This window comes from Pipra filicauda, unplaced genomic scaffold (assembly GCF_003945595.2).
Source record: "Pipra filicauda isolate LSUMZ 115617 unplaced genomic scaffold, ASM394559v2 scaffold19_size4547281_pilon, whole genome shotgun sequence".
In the NCBI taxonomy this organism is placed as follows: Eukaryota; Metazoa; Chordata; class Aves; order Passeriformes; family Pipridae; genus Pipra; species Pipra filicauda.
The window spans coordinates 1,041,346-1,060,460 of NW_024104309.1; the positions used below are offsets into that span (position 1 = coordinate 1,041,346).

At 42.4% G+C, this 19,115-nt stretch overlaps 1 protein-coding gene across 3 annotated transcripts in view; it reads right to left on the reverse strand.

Annotated features, from left to right (window-relative positions):
• LRP8 (LDL receptor related protein 8) overlaps positions 1-19,115 on the reverse strand; it is a 171,147-nt gene that overhangs the window by 52,276 nt on the left and 99,756 nt on the right. For all 3 annotated transcript variants that reach the window (XM_027748654.2, XM_027748653.2, XM_039380566.1), the window contains one exon: positions 12,849-12,971. In XM_027748654.2, the coding sequence (XP_027604455.1) occupies positions 12,849-12,971 (123 nt within the window). The remainder of the gene's footprint in view (positions 1-12,848; positions 12,972-19,115) is intronic.

The following is a 19,115-nucleotide window of genomic DNA, read 5'->3' on the forward strand; positions in this document are numbered from 1 at the left end:
CTTTTCTAAACACCATTATACAGCTTCAAGCTACTTCCCTTTGAAATGTTCTCACAGTGGTCGTCTCCCTGATATTTAGAACTCACCATGACTAACTCCTCATAGCTTCTTAAATATATGCAAAAAGAAAAGGACTTTGATTTATGTTACTAAATGCAGTCAAATCACAGACTGTCTCCTGAAGTCAACCTTTAAAAACATTAATAAATATTTTATACCATATGCTGAGATATCATGGGCTTCCATCTCACGAGGAAAACAGAAACACATGGAAACTCCTTGCTCACTAGTCTGTGGAAAGAATCTGTAATGCAGAACTCAGACAGGAGGGTGGAGAGAAGTTGTTATGCACAAGCACAGCGCAATGGTTGCTATTAAATAAACAGAAAATCTTGCACATTAGGACTCAAACTGTGCTCAGAATTCAGACCACCAGCAACCTGAGGCCACCAGCAGTTTAGCTCTGTTACTTCTTCTGTTTTTCATTCCAAGTACTGCTTCAAAGGATAATTCTGCATTTCAAATAAAACAAGGTATAATGTTTACACCAGCACAGTATCACAATAAAAGGAAGGAAAAAGAACAATGAAAATTCACTTTTTTTCATAATCCTGACATACAATTCTGCTTCAATATTTCTCTTTAAACCTTCTCAACCAAGATTACCAGCTCATGAAAAGTAACAAGGAATAGCTCAAAACACTCTAAATGGAGCATGACTGGTACTGAGACAACATCCAACTGCTACTCTGCAGTGATGAGCTGACTTCTAGACAACCCAAAAATCCTGCTCCCAGTCCAACAGCAGCTGGAAGTAGCAATAGTGACCTTTAAATTTCAGGACAATAAATCCAGATACAGCATGCAGTAGAACAGCAAGAGGCAAAATCTGAGAGCACATATGGGAGACATGATCTGTGCCTGAAGGCTACACAGATTCAAAACTCCCACTTTTTTTTTTTTTTAAACTTTCACACGGATGGTTTTGAAGAAGTTGCTTAAGCTCAGTTTTTGTCAGAGCCTGTGCACCTCACTGCCCTCACTAAACTACTGATGCATGTACACATATTATTAAAGCACAGGCATGGCCAGATGCCCCCCTTCCCACTAGCACTACAGAAGGAAAGTCTGCAAAAGGAATTGCTTCCTAAAAGCCATTAATTTAGAGCATTCAGCTTTGGAGAAACTGCCTGCAATGAAGCATCCAAAAAAGGTGCATTTATTGGCAATGTCAGCCTGGAGCCCATGCATATTTCCTTGTGCACTTGTGAATGTCTAGGCTTTACTCTTTACCTACACTTCTAAGAAAACAGCAACTTAAGAAAATATCTTACTGAAGAGGTGTGGATAAAAAATTTAAATAAGGGACTGCGATAGAGCAACATTTAACTTAAAATGTCCCCATGTGATCAACTTTTATGCAGTTAATAAAAAAATGGCAAGAAATTAGTCCAAGAAGAGTACCACAGTTTAGAGCTTTTAACCCAGTGGTAAAATCCAATCACAATTTATAGCCCTATTATTACCTAGTGTCCATCAAAGATGAACATACTCAACAGACATACTCCAATCACCTATTTATAACATAGTAGCATCTCTGTGAGCAGTTTTGACAAAATTACACCATTTTTTTGCAGATGGTGACACTTTTAACCACTTCACTCACTTACTGTCCCACCACAAGGCAGCAGCAGAGCCAAAACAAAACCCAGGGTTTTTGACTGCCAGACCTGCATCTCAACAACTTTCCAGCATGATTCTCCCTCACGGGCTATTTTTGCCAAATCTATAATAACTATGTGAATACAATTATCTATCACCTTTCTGTGTATATGAAGGGTAACCCTCAAGCCATGCCTGGCATCAGATGAGGGACCCCTCCGATGTTCTTACTGTCACCTCTGTTCCCTCCTGCTGCTGTTACTGAGTTACAGAGTCATAAGGAGGAGTCCAGAACTGGAACTCCCTACCATGTCAGGCTACTAATTGGATAGTCAGCCCCTTTCCCCCTGTGTTTTGGCAGCTCTGCAGTTGATGCCCGGGACAGACACACCTGTATCAATAAATAAACACTTCAGGGAAGATCAGGTCCAGCGGCGGCAGCTCCACTTCTGCAGGCACTCGAGTACAAATGAGACCGGGGTTCAGGTCACTCCTTCCCTTTCTTTCCCTGGATAATCAAGCAGCAAAGCTGTACCCTGGGCACTGGGAAGGGGGAATGCTCGCAGACCACACGCTGGGCTCCATCAGGAGCTGGCTGGTTGCACACAGCCATGAACACACAGCCTCTTCACAAGCCTCTCAACTGCGTGGAGAGCCCAGCACACCCCAGGGGGGTCTCCGAGTCTCTGTATCCGCAGCTGCTCTTTCACTTTCCTCCCTCCCAGGCTCACTTTCTTTCTCTTGTTCACAGAGATTATTCCGATTCTAATCAAAACAGGGAGGAAAAAGCCCCACAGAACGCTAGGGGGACAAAATTACACAAAGGATAAAGGAGTGGAGCAGCATTGAGACCAGACCCGTTTGTAAAAGAGATTATGGTCGCAAAAGTGCTCCTTGTTCAGGGGGAAAATAAAGGCACAAAAGGTCCCTAGATGAGCAAACATAATGAAACCTGCCAAGATGAGTGATAAAATCATAGAAAGAAAAATTATACAGGTCTCCAGGAAACTGCCAGAATTCACAGTAAAACATTTTTTCCTGCTTCCTGAAATCTGCATCTTTTTTGAATTAAAATGAGAAGCTGGCTCAGTACAGTGCAACATTGGTATTTGACCTTGTATCTGCCAGGATGGTATCTCTTCCCTGTTCTGTCAAAGGGCTGAATATATCAAACAGCACCCAGGACTTCCTAAAAACTCATACCATAAAGGAAAAATTGAGTGCAGTGTCCCAGCCCATGTCAGGCCATCTCCAGCAGCTGCAAGGAAGCCATTGCACCCTTGCTGGCAACACCTGCATGGCCAGAGAGGCCACTGCTGCATCACGATCCCAGCTCACCCCCAAGGAAGATGTTGCTTTTTCCATGCTGAAGTGACAACTCTTCTGAGGTGTTCAAGGTACCAATAAATGAATTGCTGCTCAAAGGGACCAAGAGGACATGAAGAACTCAGGGCAAAAAAAGCATTCAGCAGACAAGCATAGACTTAATATTTCGTATGTCCTCGCTCTTTTATGTGCAAAAGTAAGTCTGAAAAGGCTCTGCTGCTATTAAATAATTGTGTTTCTTATCTCAGAGTGAACACTTCATCTTTTATATACATACAAAGAAACCCCACCTGTTTTCTTTTTCAGAGGATGGAACAGGCAGTTTAGATGGTGATTTTAATTGAATGTGTTCGGGCTGTTGCACAAGAATACTGGTGTGTAGACCTGTGGCTGATAAGAAAAGACTTTCCCTTACCACCTACACCTTGACTTCATTACAAATATCCCTGCTGGTTCTCACCACTCATCTCCAAGTTTGACACTTGCAACATGTCTAGAGGCAGGTATTCAAGCAGAAACAGAAGTTCTAGCAAAATTCAGTACGTTAATTGCTATTTCTTATTCCCATTCCACATGGAGCTGATATCCCTGCTGAAATACTTGAATGACTTGGGGGTGTGTGTGTTTGTGCATTTCTCAACACACGTGTATCATTTTACCCACATAAATGCACACGCAAGGGCTAGAAATGAAAGTGTTGATTGTCAAACATGCTAGACATGTTAATCCCTGCACAGAAAAAAAAAGGGAGAGAAGCGTGGTTATGTTTGCACTAAAATGACTGATTGGTGTTTGCAACCTCTATGCCAAAACAGAGGATTCAGTGTTCTTACAATAACTTGAGTGTCATACAACTCAGAGAGCTCAAATGACATGGTAGGATGACTACCTAGCAGCCAAAGCCAGAAAAGCAGTGCAATAACTGGCATGAGTGCATTCCCATGGGAACGTGTAAAACGTGAGGTCTAACAAAGCTACTGAGTCCTCTGTATTTTAATGCCAAGGATTCTTCAGATGTTTAGTATGTTAAAATACAAAAAGGGTGAGCTGAAATGTGTCACTTCAAATATAGCCATTGAATACAGTGCCCCTAGAAAGGAGGCTGGAGCTACTGTTAAAGCAAAGCCCTGATTAAGGCTCCCATTGCATCCCACAGAGGCTCAGGGGAAGATCCACACTCCCCTCCCACGTGCACAGTGCAGGCACTGACCCTCACCCCAGAGCACAATCTCACTGGAAGCATTTCAGAGCATTAAAAATCTCCCGTGCAAAGTTTAAATTACATAAATTATCTACCAAAGCATGCAGAGACTGCATATTAAACTAGTCTTAATCATGATCCTAATCCTCAAGGAAGCAGGATGGAGTATCATGAGACCCTTATTAAAACTGTAAAAGATTTCAGTGGGAGTTTGTCCTGAATGAAAACGCAATCCTACAACTGTAGGAATGGAGAAAGAGAGGAAAAATACCCATCAAGGAAAAGGTGGTGGAACAAGGAATCACAGTTTCAACAAACAATTCATTATGATACTGAAATGGAGAAGCTATTTTAATGGCAACAACGTTAAAATGAAGTCATTTGATATTCGCTTATTTTCCTCACACTGTAATTTACCCATTTAAGAAAGAAAAGGTTTGCTGACTGTGCTCTTGCACTGCAATACTGCTTCATTCAATTAAAACATTTCAATTTTCAAATTATGTTTTGCCTTTGATTCCCAGAAATTATTTCCCTTTCACATCAACCATAATAATTAAACCAACAAACAAACAAAAACAGAAATATAAAAATCAGGGGATCTGAATTTCAGAAAGCAAGTGGCAAGAGAATAGAAGAAACAAAACACTAAGCAATGAAAAGCTACCTGAGATTTCTGAAAACCTTTTAAGTTTTTAGTAGTTCAATATTTATAGCCTGTTAAATAATTACACATACAAGAGCTTCACACACTCAACTTTCATTTTCCTGCTATTCTCTTCTATTGAAATAACTGCAAGATTAATTATAGCCATAAAAAGGCAGCATCAGACTCTTTTTATGACCATTGCTGTTTATGAACTGCATGAACACATTAGACCAATAGGAAAAATGTTTAAATGCCGGTGTTTAAATCTTTGTAGCAGTCAAACAGCAAAAGCTCAGAGCTGATCTGAGCTATGGGAACACTGCAAATGTCAGAGCTGGCAATGCTACATGAAGAAGTGACTCGCTCACAAGGTAACACTGCTTAAGAACAGAACAATACAAACATCAGAAAAGACCCAGTAGGTATTTTCTGTTGGTTTTCCTATGGAACTTGGTCAGCCCTCTGCAAAGGTCACTTCTGACATGAGCTCTAAACACCTTCCCTTGAAGGAAAAACACGTTTTGTTTTGAATAGGTATTACTGAAAACTCTTCAGCACTGGTAGAATTGCAGTACAATCACTGCAAATCCTAAATTCATTTACATCTCTAGGTAAGTAAAATGCTGAGATCACCAAAGCCATGTAATCATCAAAAAGGAGATGTAATTCTCTGCCCATGAGCCACAGACAAAGTCATCCCACTACGAGGGATAAACTGGCAGGCTTTGAGTTTGCTGAATTTCCTTTGATGTAAAAAGAGTAATTTCACGCTTCAAGAAAAGGAACAGGATGCAAGAAAAAACTGGATTTGATTCCTTACCCTGTCAAAGACTTCTGGTGCTATTCCCTATAGTTTGGTGTCCTTTGGGATGTTGAGGTTGACTTGAGGTTGCTCAATCAGGACACACCTGGAGGGATTTGAGGCAGTTACAGTGGATAAGGAACCAGAGGCGCTTGGGAAACAAGTGAACACAGGCTGGGATGATTCAATGAGGAGTGAAGGTACATTTGTGAGAATCTGAAGAGTTTTAATACACTTAGGATAAAAAGGACTTTTAAAAATCTGCACAGGACTGTAAGCCACCATCCCTAGGGAACTACTAGTCTGCTAACAGCCTTCAACAAGTCTTGTCCACCCCCAGTGTACTGTTAAACACTTCCACGGAAAAGGAGTTTTCAGGAGTCTGGGACCTTCTGCAAAGTAGGCCTGGAAGCTAAGGAGCATACTAGAGACAGAGGAATGAATTAATTTTTAAGTTATATTTTGGATGTGATAAAGCTTTGACAGAGGTGAGTGAACAATGCAAACACTGTATCCTGATGGCAGAATTGTGTCATTGCCAATTATCTGACAAAACAATCTGAAATGAGAGACTACATACAAGGAGAGGTTGAGGGAACAGCATTTGTTAGGACATCATAAGAGAAAGCTAAAAGAAGATATTATTGCTGCCTTTTACTCCAAAATGGGAGGGGACTAGAGAAGATGGAGTCAGACTGTTCTCGGATATCCACCGTGACAGGATGGGAGGTGACAGACACATTCCGCAACAAAGGAAAGCCTGTTGAGATAAAGGGATTTTTTTTCATTAATAAGGGTGGTCAAACATGAGGACAGGGGTCTACTTTGAAGCAGGGAATTGGACTACATGGCTCCCAGGGGTCCCTTCTGTCTTAAATTATTCCATGACTTCATGGAGAGAGGATCATGGCTGTTTTCCTTTTATTCTGTCTCAATAAATTTGATCACATTGACAACTCAAAGCTCTCATCATTAGCCCTACAAACCAGCCTGGGCACCTGGAAAATGAGACTGCCACTTTTGTGCCTTGTCACTGGGAGGACCCTGTGGCTCTAGAAGTGTTTCCACACCCTGTACCTTGGCCTGTGTTTGTTTTACAGATGGGGCCCTCAGCTGCTGTAGTTCAGCAGTGCTCCCAACAGCCCTGCGAGGACAGTGACAGGGGGACAGTGACAGGATCATTGAAGCTGCTGTATTTTATGTTGGCATTAGCCACTTCAGTGTAGTGAGAGTGTTGTTAAAATGCACACCTGTACATCTGGCATTAACATCACCACATTCAATTCCCAAAATGATCTCTAACAAATTAATCCAACAGAATAGTCCTTCATTTACATGTTTCACTGCATTTGCAACCCCCCACCATCTTATCACATATATACAAACAGATCTGCTCTTAACCTTAGGGGGGAAAAAAAAGGAAAAAAAATGTGCTCTCTGTGACTGCCCCAGGTCCTAAAACCTGATATCTGGCTGTGCCTGGCTGATTTGGCCTAGTTTTTTTTCTTTTGCTACTTGAATTCAATGACCCAGTGTACGTGATGCCCTGAAAGAGACAGTCCACCCTTCCTCAGGAAGAATTCTCCAAGGGCAAGGAACAGTTTATTAAGCCTCTTTCCACAAAAGCACAGTAATGTCACCAAGCTCACTCAGTCATGCAGGAGATCTGTATCAAAGGAGGATAAAAGAGATGCAATAGTAACACCCTTAGGGGTGGAGGGAGAGCTGGGAGAGGATTGTGCATTCGGGGGCAAACGGAACCATCAATGCTACCCACAACTACAGGATTTTGCATTTGGGCAACTTCATAGAACTTGAGGGCAGAACTGACCACCACTGTGAGAGATCAGCATACACAGCAGCAGCACACAGAGCGTCTGGGACCATGGAAAATACCCATTAAAAATATAACTGGCAGGTTTGGATACATCTCCCTGAACAGCTTGTGACATGTACTTCAAAATAAGAAAGGACTGCATGAATTGGTACTGTATTTCAAACCAACATTCAGGGTTTGATTTTGTATTTCATTTCCATTTTAAGATCTATTTCCAGGACTGCTGCTTATTAAACCTGCCCTATTAAATCATTCCTCTATTAAATGCAACATGAATTAAGGCTTCCTCTTCTCTTTCTCTTCCTCGTAACACCCTACAGTACGTTTCTGTATAATAATTTCTGTTCTTAACTAGGAGAATGTCACATATCTGAAAAAGAAATAAGTGGTGAGTTTATGGCTGCCTGCATTCTTCCATCTCATTATATATACAATGTCCTAAGGCAAGAGTTTGCCAGCTTAGATTTTCACTTGCTCTGTCCCTTTAATTTGTGTTCCCATCAGTGCTGTTACTGTTTGTTAGCATTTGTTTTTATTTTTCTCTAGAGATTTTTTTTTTGGTTTAAGTCATTGATTAAATAATCAAAATACTTCAGAGGGAAATTTAAAATTTCCTTCTTGTATAAAGAGCAGAATGATTCAGTACCTGCACTGGAACAGCATAAAGTGGGTAATATTCCTTGTGCTGGAGGTCTCTGTTAGCTCAGCCAGAAGAATGACTTCCCTTCCCCCTTTCTCAGCTTCAAGAAACTGGATAAGGAAAAGGTGAGCAATCTTTCCATATGCATAAGCAAAGCCTGTGCAAATCAACAGTGGCTGCACCAGAGCTCCAGGGTGATCGCTGAGCCACACTGGGCTGCTTTTAGTGAGAGCAATGAAAAACAGGTCCAGGGCTCTGGAGCAATGAAGAGCACATGTAGGGTACCAAACCTGCAGTTGCCAGAGGCATGCTGCTGTTGAACCTTGCAGCAAACAATTATAAGATCCTCATCGTTCAAGCCTCCTCTGAGGTCAAAAACATTTTCCTTATCTCAAAACAGCTGCTGGTGAGGTGTGTGGGAGTCGAAGGCATCAGGCTGACAGCAGCACTAACTCTCCTCCCACTACTTCCAGATACTTTGCTCCCCTGTTTAATGGTTTCTGGGGAGCTCTGTGCATACCAACAGGCTGGCACAATGGACATGAAATCCATTTCCACTTCAGAGCACCCTCCAGCAATGGCAGCTCTGCACCACTCCAGGCTCTCCCTGACACAGGCAGGGAGAAGCAGCAAGGGCTGATGTCAGACAGGATAAGTTGCTCCTCTCCTGCCTCTTTCCTTGGTGAGCATCCTGGGCAAGGACAAAGTGGTTCACCTGCTTTACGTACAAACAGTCAACCTTGCCTGAGCAGAGGAAGTTCAGGCAACTGCTGACTCTAAAAAGGCATTGTTGAGGAAGAGGAGGCTTGTAGTTGGCATGCCCAAGAACTACCTCCTTCCCCTTCCCCACCAGGAACACCATGGCAGCAACAGCTAAGTGGTGCTTCTTTGTTCCCACTCACCCACCACCCCATTTCTTTTCATTTAATAAACATGTTTCTCAAAATAACTTTCTTCTCCCTCAATATTAAATTCCTCCTCCCTCTCCCAGCCTCAATCAACACAACATTTTGAATGTGAATTGGGCCCTTTCTTCCCCTTGTGGACAGCATTCATTTCTGAGCTCACATGGTTTGGCTTCTCATGATTTCAGGGCTCACTCTGCTTCCACACAGAAACAGAAAATGTAATAAAACACACCTCCTCCCCAAACTGACAGTTATTTCCAATGAGGATTTCAGAGACAACAGATCCAGCCCACAAGATGCCCCTGAATATATCAGCTTACAGAAAAGGGGGACACATTCCTCTAAAACCTTAATATAAATTAAATGAGACAAAATACATTCAGCAGCCAGATAATAGCACTGAAAAACTAACAGATGGCAGAACACTGAGGTTTAGTGGTGGCACTCACACGTTACATGAATAATTCACTTGGACAAATGTATGGATGTGAGAGCATGTTCAGGTTAAGGATCTGACTCAAAGAAAAATGAAGAAAGATAGGCACAGTTTCTTCTTCACAATGACCCATTTCAAACCAACAGCCTGGATAACCATCCCCTCCAAAATCAGTCCATGTCACAAACTAATCAAACCAATGTCCATAACAGGGAGAAGTCCTATAGAGCTCATCAGCTGAGAATTCAATGGCACTCATGAGATACCCTTACAGCCACCACTCCCAGACACATTCAGTGGCTTGAAGAAAACCCAGTTAAAAAAATAATTGCATGAATAGCAGAAAAGGCTGCAGACATCACAGGTCCAGCAGAAGTCAGGCCAGATGTGGTGCCATCTCACCTATCCAACAGAAAACAGGTCGTGCTATCCTGAGCACCTGGGGATGGGCAACAAAGCTGAGCAACTCCAGCAATTTGGGAAACAGAGAAAGCAAAGTACTGTTTTGGCTTTGTTAAAACCCAAAACCCAACCCCGCAAACCGTTATCTTTAACTGAGCATTAGAGATGGGGACGCAACATCCCTAACTGCCAGTAGGAGAGCACAAACTATTTAAAACCATACCACAAAAGCATTCAGAAAATAAAAAGCTATTTAGCAGGTGGCTAGATGCTGAGAGAAACTGCCTTGTTTTCATCACACCGTATGCTGGAAGTACTCCTAAAATGCAACAGTCAGCACTATCAATGCTCTTAAACTCCCTGGCTCAAATGGACTATGGACAATGTCCCAGTACTGCATTAATTGAGGAGCAGCCCCAGATCCTGGCAGAGGTGCTGGCAATTACATGGCCTGTCTTAAAGCAATTGATTTTATAAAGCAGTTTGATCTTGGCAGAGGTGAGAAATCTCTATTTCCCAACCTGCCCCTTTCCCTAGGGAAGCTCTGCAGTGCAGGCTCCTCCACAGGACTGTGCTGCATTTCTAAGCAGGAAAATGAGACAGTTACAGGGATCTGAAGTCGTTCCCCACCACAGAGAGAAAGTTCAGTCTTGATTTCCTCAGAGAGAAAGAAAATGGGACTAGAGGAAGGGACCATACGGGAATGTCCAACTATACATCTTGCCTCTCACTACATCTTCTGTCTGTCATTGCAGCCTCTTCTTTGCCCTTAATAACATTTACCCACACAAGGAGCCAAGTCTTTTCCATTAAGGGTTCAAACTACAAGCAAAGCCCAACACTTTCTTGTTTAATGGCCTGCCAGGTTTATAACTCGCTGCTGTCTTGACCAGCAGTGGCAGGAAGTCCTGCAAACATGTTTGAAGTTACCCCACAACCAGCACTGGGATGACATGTTACCAGGGTGACTCTGTGTCCTCACAGAGCAGATCAGCCTTTACTACCTGATCTTCATCCGAGTAAGTGTGAACTTCAGATTTGAATAATCCCAGAAAACAAGTATCAACATTCAAGTACCCTGTGAATGTTGAGACTCAGGTCCATGTACACACCATACAAAAATTGATCTATTTTGGCTAAAACTCATAAAACCTAAATGTCTTACTTTGAGGTAAAGCACAGTAAATCTGCCTGATACAGTTATAAATAAATAAAGTATGGCATAGCTACATGCCACAGTCTGTTAAGTTGCTCTCAAAGCCCTTGTAGTTAAAAAAAAAAATTAAGAATTGATCCCTACAGGTACTGCTGCTTTCACTAGGAATTCCTGACTCCTCTTAGTCATAAATGTACTGCAGAATGGGAACAAACTTCTTCCTGTGTCGAGGTGACACTGGCCTGCTCCCATTACCAGCAGGGAGTTATTTCAAGGGCCATCTATTTTTCAGAACAAAAGAACCTGCACAGAAATGCAGACTTCAGTGGTCTTAGAAGTTTTCAAGCATGTAAAGAAAAAATAATAATAATAAAAAAAAAATAAATCACAAAACTCTGAACAAATTACTTTGCTCTGAGGATGGCAATCCTGTATGGTAATAACCAGAGGCTCAGGTCAAGTTTCTTTTGTGATACTTAAGATTTAAGGCTGATTTCCCCAAACGATGAAATAAGTGGAGGAAAAAAGGGAAAATGAAATAGTTAGAAAAGAAATGGAAGATGACTACCAAAAATTGTCAGGGATCTTAGCACTGCATGGCCTATCCACAGGTTGTGCTATGGCCTATTTGCAGGCAGAGACTGCAGTGAATGGAGCTGTTTAGTTATGCAGCCCCCTGCAGACAATCACACAGTGGAAGTGGGATTAATGAGACACCCCTTAACTAAGGAGGGTGCAGGGTGAAAGACCAACAAATATAGTACATAAATATGTTAATGTATTTATCCAAGTGATTTTTTTTCTGCGGCCTGTACATGGCTGCAAAAATGATTCAGTTCATTTTATGCAAGAAAAGTGCATTCATCTTCCTTAATTAGGGAGAAAGTAGGACTGGTACTAGGATTAAAAATAAAAGTATGGTTAATTTTCAAGTGCTGTGTGCCCCATTCTGGTGAAATTTGATAAAATACTTCCTCCAACACTGCTTCTGACTCATGGGAATATCTGTGCAGTACATGACTGGAAATTCAGTGGAACAGCTTGTACTAATTTCTTGGTCTGCCCAAGAACAAATCTGCAGACATAAGTAAGCACACAAATACAAGTCTACATATTAGTTCTCTCATTAAAATATCCCTGGAATTCCCTTCAACTCAACATCAGACAACCCTTCAAAGTTCTAGAACAATGGAGCAGAAATGGGCCTCCTCAGAGAGTCATGAGAATGAGATAAAGTACACTATATGAAAATCATGCATGTTCTGACTTACTGGGTTTTTTAAAGGTTGTTACCTGCAGTTAACATCTGTCACACTTACTCTCAGCTTTAGTTATTTTACATTGCTCATCTTTCATCTGCTACTTTTTCCCTCCATTTGTTCTCAGAGGAAAAATAAAAAATGAAAAAACTGAGCAATGCTCTGACATTGCAAAGCTCCTCTGTAATGACAGAAGTGCTGTCTGCAGTGATGATAAATCCCAATATGGTAGCATGCAAAACACTGCAAATCTGAGTTTCCAAAAAGCCTGATCCCAGGTGTGACTCTTCATGCATTGCTGCTAATCAGTGCTAAGATGTTTGTAATTCCCTTATAGGCAGAAATCCACACCAGACAGTGCTGTCTGTATCATAGTCTGGAAAACTGGCACATTTGAAAGTTTGTAAACCATGTGATTTGAACGACCTGAATCTTATGTGTCTGTAATTTTTGTTCTAACGAGCATAAATTGACAGAATCATCCTGCAAGTGCTGGGAATAACAGTTTCAGTTTCTTATCTGTGCTTGGATATGACATGTCTGAGAAACACCCCTTTCTGTGCTACTCACTGCATGCTGCTTCCGACTCATCTGACCCGTCCGGACACTCTTCTTCGCCGTCACACTTCCACCTGGCTGGGATGCAGTGGCCGTTGTCACAAGTGAAATCCGACTCAGCACAAGTTTTCTTTGCTGCAATAAAAGAAAAAAGTACTTGGCATGAGTACAAGCAGTGCAGAAGATCCACTAAGAATGACACTGATTGCCCTGTATTAAGAGGATTCATTTCACATTCAACATTGCTTCTTCATGACAGAGCCAAATGTATTATCACAGGTGGGTGTTTATTCTCACTAGAACTCTTACCCCTCCATTATTTAACAAGGAGTCACCCTTCTATGTCTTTTTCCAACCATTCAAAAACCAGCAATGTTCTTTTTCAAAATAGTTTTCTAAGGCTTTTACTATAAAAAAACTGCTACCTTCATGGAACTGAAAGATATATGGACAGGCAAGACAAACAAGTCTCACCTTTGGAGTACTATAATCTAAATAATAATGTTTCTATCTATGCAATCTATTCATGGCTTTTTAGTACCTCTGTCACTGCAGTAAATGGTCATAAAGCACTCCTTCAAATACTAAAATTCATTTCACTAAATGCCAACCACTCCATGCTCTTTGCTTTGCTTGCATTAATCCTGGGCTTGAAAGAGAGACAAGACATGAACTCAAGCAATTAATTGGTCTGTTCCTCTGTGCCAGTGGTGCAGCACCACCAGTGCTCTGCAATGCTAGTCAGCATCTTTCCACTGCAGCAAAGAGAGAATTCCACATATGCTTGGCCGCTTCAGTCCATGGACTCAGTGTCCATGTGACCAGCAGGCACTCACAGCTTGGCTGGACTTGGTGCCTTCAGTGGCTTTTCTGCCATGAACTGGAGTGAACAGCCGTGCCATGGGAGTCCTGAGAGGGCTCAGGCTCAGTGTTACCACCCTGGCAGTGAAATGCTCTCTGGATAACTGGTATCTACCTTCACTAGTATCAACTGACACAGAAGTGGTGGCAGGGAGATTTGTTTCTGCCCCTGCAAAGCTGCTCACAACCTAATAGGATCACAGGAAAATTCAGGTAGTGAAGGACCTCAGAAGGTCACCAAGTCCAACCTCCTGCTCAAGACAGGCTCAGCTCTGAGGTCAGACCAGGCTACTCAGTGTTTTATCCAGCCTGGTCTGGAACACCCAGGATGGAGACAGCACAACCTCCCTGGACCACCTGTTCCGTGGCTGAGCTGCCTCACAGTGAGACTTGAGCTCCACAGCTGTTCCCTCACCCAAGTCATGTGCACACACCATTGAAAAATCAATGTTCATTCCAGCAAACATTTTCAAAGCATTACACACAACAAATAAGCCCCCGGGGTTTGATCTTTTATTTTCCTTTCTTGTTTTCTTACATGAGTTGCTGTCAGGAAGGGAGCCACGTTAAATATCACTCACGTGCCCACACAGGAAACAAGAAGCATTACTCTGTGAGCTGCTGAGAGATCTACATGGCTGAAATCAAGTACTCATTTTCTAGCACACAAAACATGTGGCTTCCCTGAGCAGACATCCAGCAGGAAACCACTGCAAAGCATCACTAAGCAGCTGTACAATCTCTGAGGATCCAGTTTATAAAGAGAACATACATTTACTCCCCTTCTGTTGCTAAATGAGCCAGATTCTAGCAAGGGAGGGGAAAAGACAATTTTCAATTTTCTTTGCAGTCATTCAGAAACAGATATTATGAACTAATAGAGGATAAAACCCAATCTCATATAAACCAAAAGTTTTAAAAGAGACCAGTCATACTAAGAATCCAAAGACATTGCACATCTGTTATCAGAGGGAAAAGACTTTCTCCGGAACATTCTCTTAAAAATCCCAAACTTGTGAAACTGGCACATCACTTCTGTGTAGTTAATGCAAGTGTTAATGAACCTGATGTATTCAGTGGCCAGAAAGGCTGACCAGATTCTGATTGGATACACAAGCATAATGAAGTCAGAGCACTCTCCTACTCCATGTGAAGCTGACTGGGTAAAATGTTGGTATCTGCTCTCAGGGCAAGGCTGTGACATCCACAGATGAAACAATCACAATCTCATCCACAAAGCAGAGACCAGTGTAATACTGGAGACATTAGAAGCTTAATTTTTAGAATTATTCAGTTTTATGCTAGTTCTCTCAATGTTCTAATGTCTTGTTTTCCATAAGAAAACTGCCCTTTAACTTATTTTCTAGAGATCTGAACAGCAACAAAACTACTATTTCACCCCAAAATAAACCTCTCCTTTTGCCATCAGTCTCACACTTATGTATTTCCAGGACAAGTGGATGCAGTCAGGAGTGAGGGGTCAGCCCCAGAGAGGGGTGTAACCTGCTCCCAGCAGATGGTGGCCCCGATTGCTTTGTTCCCCGACACTGCTCCCCCACAGCACCACCAAGAGATTGCCTGGACTCACAAAAGGGGAGCAAAGCATTACTGGCAGTCCCAGGGTGTCCCTTGGAGGTGTTAATGTGCTCCCCCAGTGCAGCTCCCCTTTGGAGAATGAAGCTGGGCACGACCACTCAGCAGCAGTGGCTGAACTGAGATGGGCCATTGTGTCCCCACACCCACCCAAAGGTCCAACAGTCCTGTGACAGATGAATCAGCAGGATACAAATGTGTTTGGTCCTTTGTTTGAATCTAAGCTATTTAATCTCTTAAAGGAGCAGGACTAAGTGAGGGGGAGCTCAAACCTTCCTATGATTATTATATTTATTTCTATGATATTTTTTAAAATTTTGTGCTTTTTATTATTTATATACTTATTATTTAAATACTATCTTTGATGTGTTATTATTTTTACTACTGTAACTCTCCAACATTGGGTCACAGCTCCGGAAGACAGTCTCAACTCCAATAAACTCCGCTTTCTGTTGCAAACAACAACCCAGATTATTCAAACTGTGAGAATACTGAAGCACTGTCTCATTTCTCACCTCTAATACAAGACTGGAATCATTTTATTTCCAACCAGATCCACCTTCCGGCACTCAATCGTTATGTCTCTGGGATCACAACGCAGGCAGGGAGCAGTTAATTAAAATATCAGCTCTCTGTCTTTTCCTTCCTTTTTCTTTTTGAAGTCTGATAACCCCTTCTGTTAATCTCCCACGTTATACACCTTTCTTCTATCAATAATTCATTGAGGCTCACACTGTGAATTGTTAGCGGTGCATTAAAATGTAAAATAAATAAATACATCCCTTTTAGACAATGGGAGGACACAGGTTCATTCTGTGGTTTCACCTGGCTCAGAAATAGTCAAGCAAAATTAACCGTCCCCTGAGATCCATTTCCTTTGCCGTAAGCAGCCCAGGCAGCTCTGCTCACATGTCTCTTCCGAATGAACATAAACAAGAGTAAGTAGTCACAGCATCGCTGTGCCTCCGCTCCTCGAGGGGCAAACTGATACCTGGAACAAGAAAAGAGAAGGATACCGAGCGGAGACAGAGCCTTTCATCCTCCCCCCTGCTCGGATGCACAGGGACACCACAGGGACGGCCTTGCTTGTGACTCTTGCCTCATTTGCCTTTAGTTCCTGCTTTTCCTTTCTCACATCTGCAGCTGGACAGACCTGTCAGACACTCCATCGGCACCTGGGCAACCACGGGACTCAGCTCCCACAGGGAAACAGCCCTGGCTTGGGCAGCTTTCCAAAGCAAGCCTTAGTTACAGACAGTCATTCCTGCTTCTCTTCTCCCAGAAAGGCAGGCAAGCAGGGAGGGACAGAAGGTTTCAACTTTACCCAGGAATGACAGGAAAATACCCTAAAACATCAAAACTGCATCAAACCAACATGGTCTCTCATTTTGCAAAACGTTCTTTTTCCTTCCATTGCTCACATCTCTTATCCTGAACAGCAAGTAAGGATTCAGGGGTCATCCCTGCAGCAAATTAGAAGCAGAGAACCCCGGGCAAGTGGTTTAGAATATGAACATTTATAGAGGGAATTCATAAAAAAGCAATCACTGGGAACATGTATAATTAGATCCGAGGAAATAAATATATACTGAAAGGAGCAAGCCTTTCTGTGCTTTTTGTACAGGTTAGGAGCAGGGACAGGATGATATAAATGACTTCTAACTTCCAAAAATACCTCCTTCTGAAAGGCCAAATCCCTGACCCTAAGCTGAACAGGTATCCGAATCTAATGGAAAGGTCCAGGATTTATTCTTTCTTCCTCTTTCTAATAAAGCCCAACCTCCTCCTGCTGCCCTCAGTCACCTCAAGTTAACCTCACTTAACTTCTGCCTCAGTTCCAGAGGCTTTACAGGGCAGGTACATCTTTTCAGTTACTCCTTATAAGACACCAGGCCCCCTGTGATCCAATTTCCAATTCATGCCTCGTTTATTCCTATTTTGCACATCTGTAACATTAAGCAATATCCAACTCCCAATTTCCCCAAGCCAACAGCTGAAAAGCAGAATGAACATATTTCCTCTCTCGTCATTAACAGTTCTAAGTAGTTGTTCAGTAGCAGCAGTAATGTAAAAGCACATACAAAAGCACATTGTGTTATTACAATTTGCCTATAAGGGACACTTTAAAATATTTTTTTTTCCCATAAGGGAATTAACCCCTACATAGTAACAACAGACTCTCAACACAGGATATTTAGATTAAGGGTTTTTCTTCAAACTCTGGGTTGTGTATCCAGACAGAAAACCAGGCTAATGAGAGCATCCTTGAGTGTTAACTCAAAAAGACCCTGCAAACTGTGCTCTCTCCCCATTATCTCCATTCAGCAACTGTTGGACAATTTCCACCACTTCTAAAAGAGGGGAAAGATGTGGAAAATAAGTCTACTCCTACAAGTTTCATAAAACTGGTAGCTGAATAGAGAACAATCAAAATCACAGCTCCACAGAGGGAGATGAGGGGAGAAAGTGGCCACAAATGCTGCCAGTCAGCCCAGATTCTGCATCTCATCCCAAGGTGGGTTTACTGCAGAGGGAAGGTGGCTATCGGGGATTTAAAAATCCCAGACACCAAACCCATTGAAAAAACTGGTTTGATTTGTTCCACTACCCTCATTCCTTCACACAGATCCTGCTCCTATTTTAACTTCTAAATCAGCACCAGACCTCCCGTCAAACTGTGTATCTGCTCTCATTTGCAGCCAATATTCAGTCTTCTTGCAGAAAGCAGTCTCACCCAAGCTGCTGTAAAAATACAACAAAATACAGTAAAAACCTGTACAATGAAAGTTTTGCTGTGATCGCTCTACAGTTATAAAAAAGCACAACCCTGTAGGACGTGATAATGGGGAGATGATGGTAGGCCTGAAGAGAGGCATTGAAATTCATAAAACAGGGTTTCATTTCATGCTGGGAAACTTCAATGGCAACTTTGATCAGTGACTTATCAGAGCCCTGACAAGAGGAGAAGAAAAGCAGCATCCCATGAGTTCAGGAGCTTAAACACAGACCATGGGCCCCACTCAGCCCCGAGAGGTGCCACGGGCAGCTCGGTGTGTAACGGGACAGGATCCAGCTCCTGCCAGAACAAAATACGTTGTTATTATGGGTCATAATAACATATAATGGGTCAAAACATACCCCAGTTGAATCACTTGTTGGCCCAACAAGGTTTTTTGCTTACAAGAGAAAGGACTGGCTCATGATTCATGTTTTGAGAGAGTTTCTGGGCTATACAAAACTTGACAGCAAACAGTTGCTTTCAGTTTGTAACCTCAGTCAGCTCCTGATCTTTGCAAATGTCACCCCCAAACAGAAATTCCCAGCAAAAGAAGAAAGCAATTTCAAAAAAAATTTTTAATTCAAAGTTATGTTCACCACAAATTTGATACATACTTCCAAATCCAGAAAACTCTTACAGTAGGAGATTGAGCCCTAACCATGCACTTCGTGAGTATCCCTGCCCTTCAGGAAAAGTCTGTGGCATTGAACCCAAATCCTTTGATCGGGTTATATACCCAAAGGATCTTAAGGAGATCTGGAAATCCTAACCTATGTGTGGAGCCCAAGTACTCTCCATTCCTGCTGTTGATTTTGCAAAGGAGGAAGCGTCACAGGGAGTGTGGGACAACTGTCCCCGGTGTGGTTTCCTGCTCCCAGTAGGTGGGCACACAGTGCTTCCTGCCCAGCCCTGCCCAGCTTTGGGCACCCAAACACCTCATGGTGGGAGCCTGATCCTCGCCAGCACCTCTGCCAGAGCAACCTATCACTGCCAAATCCTCGGCATGGAAAATCCCAGGAATGTGTTGTTTCGCAGCTACAAAACAG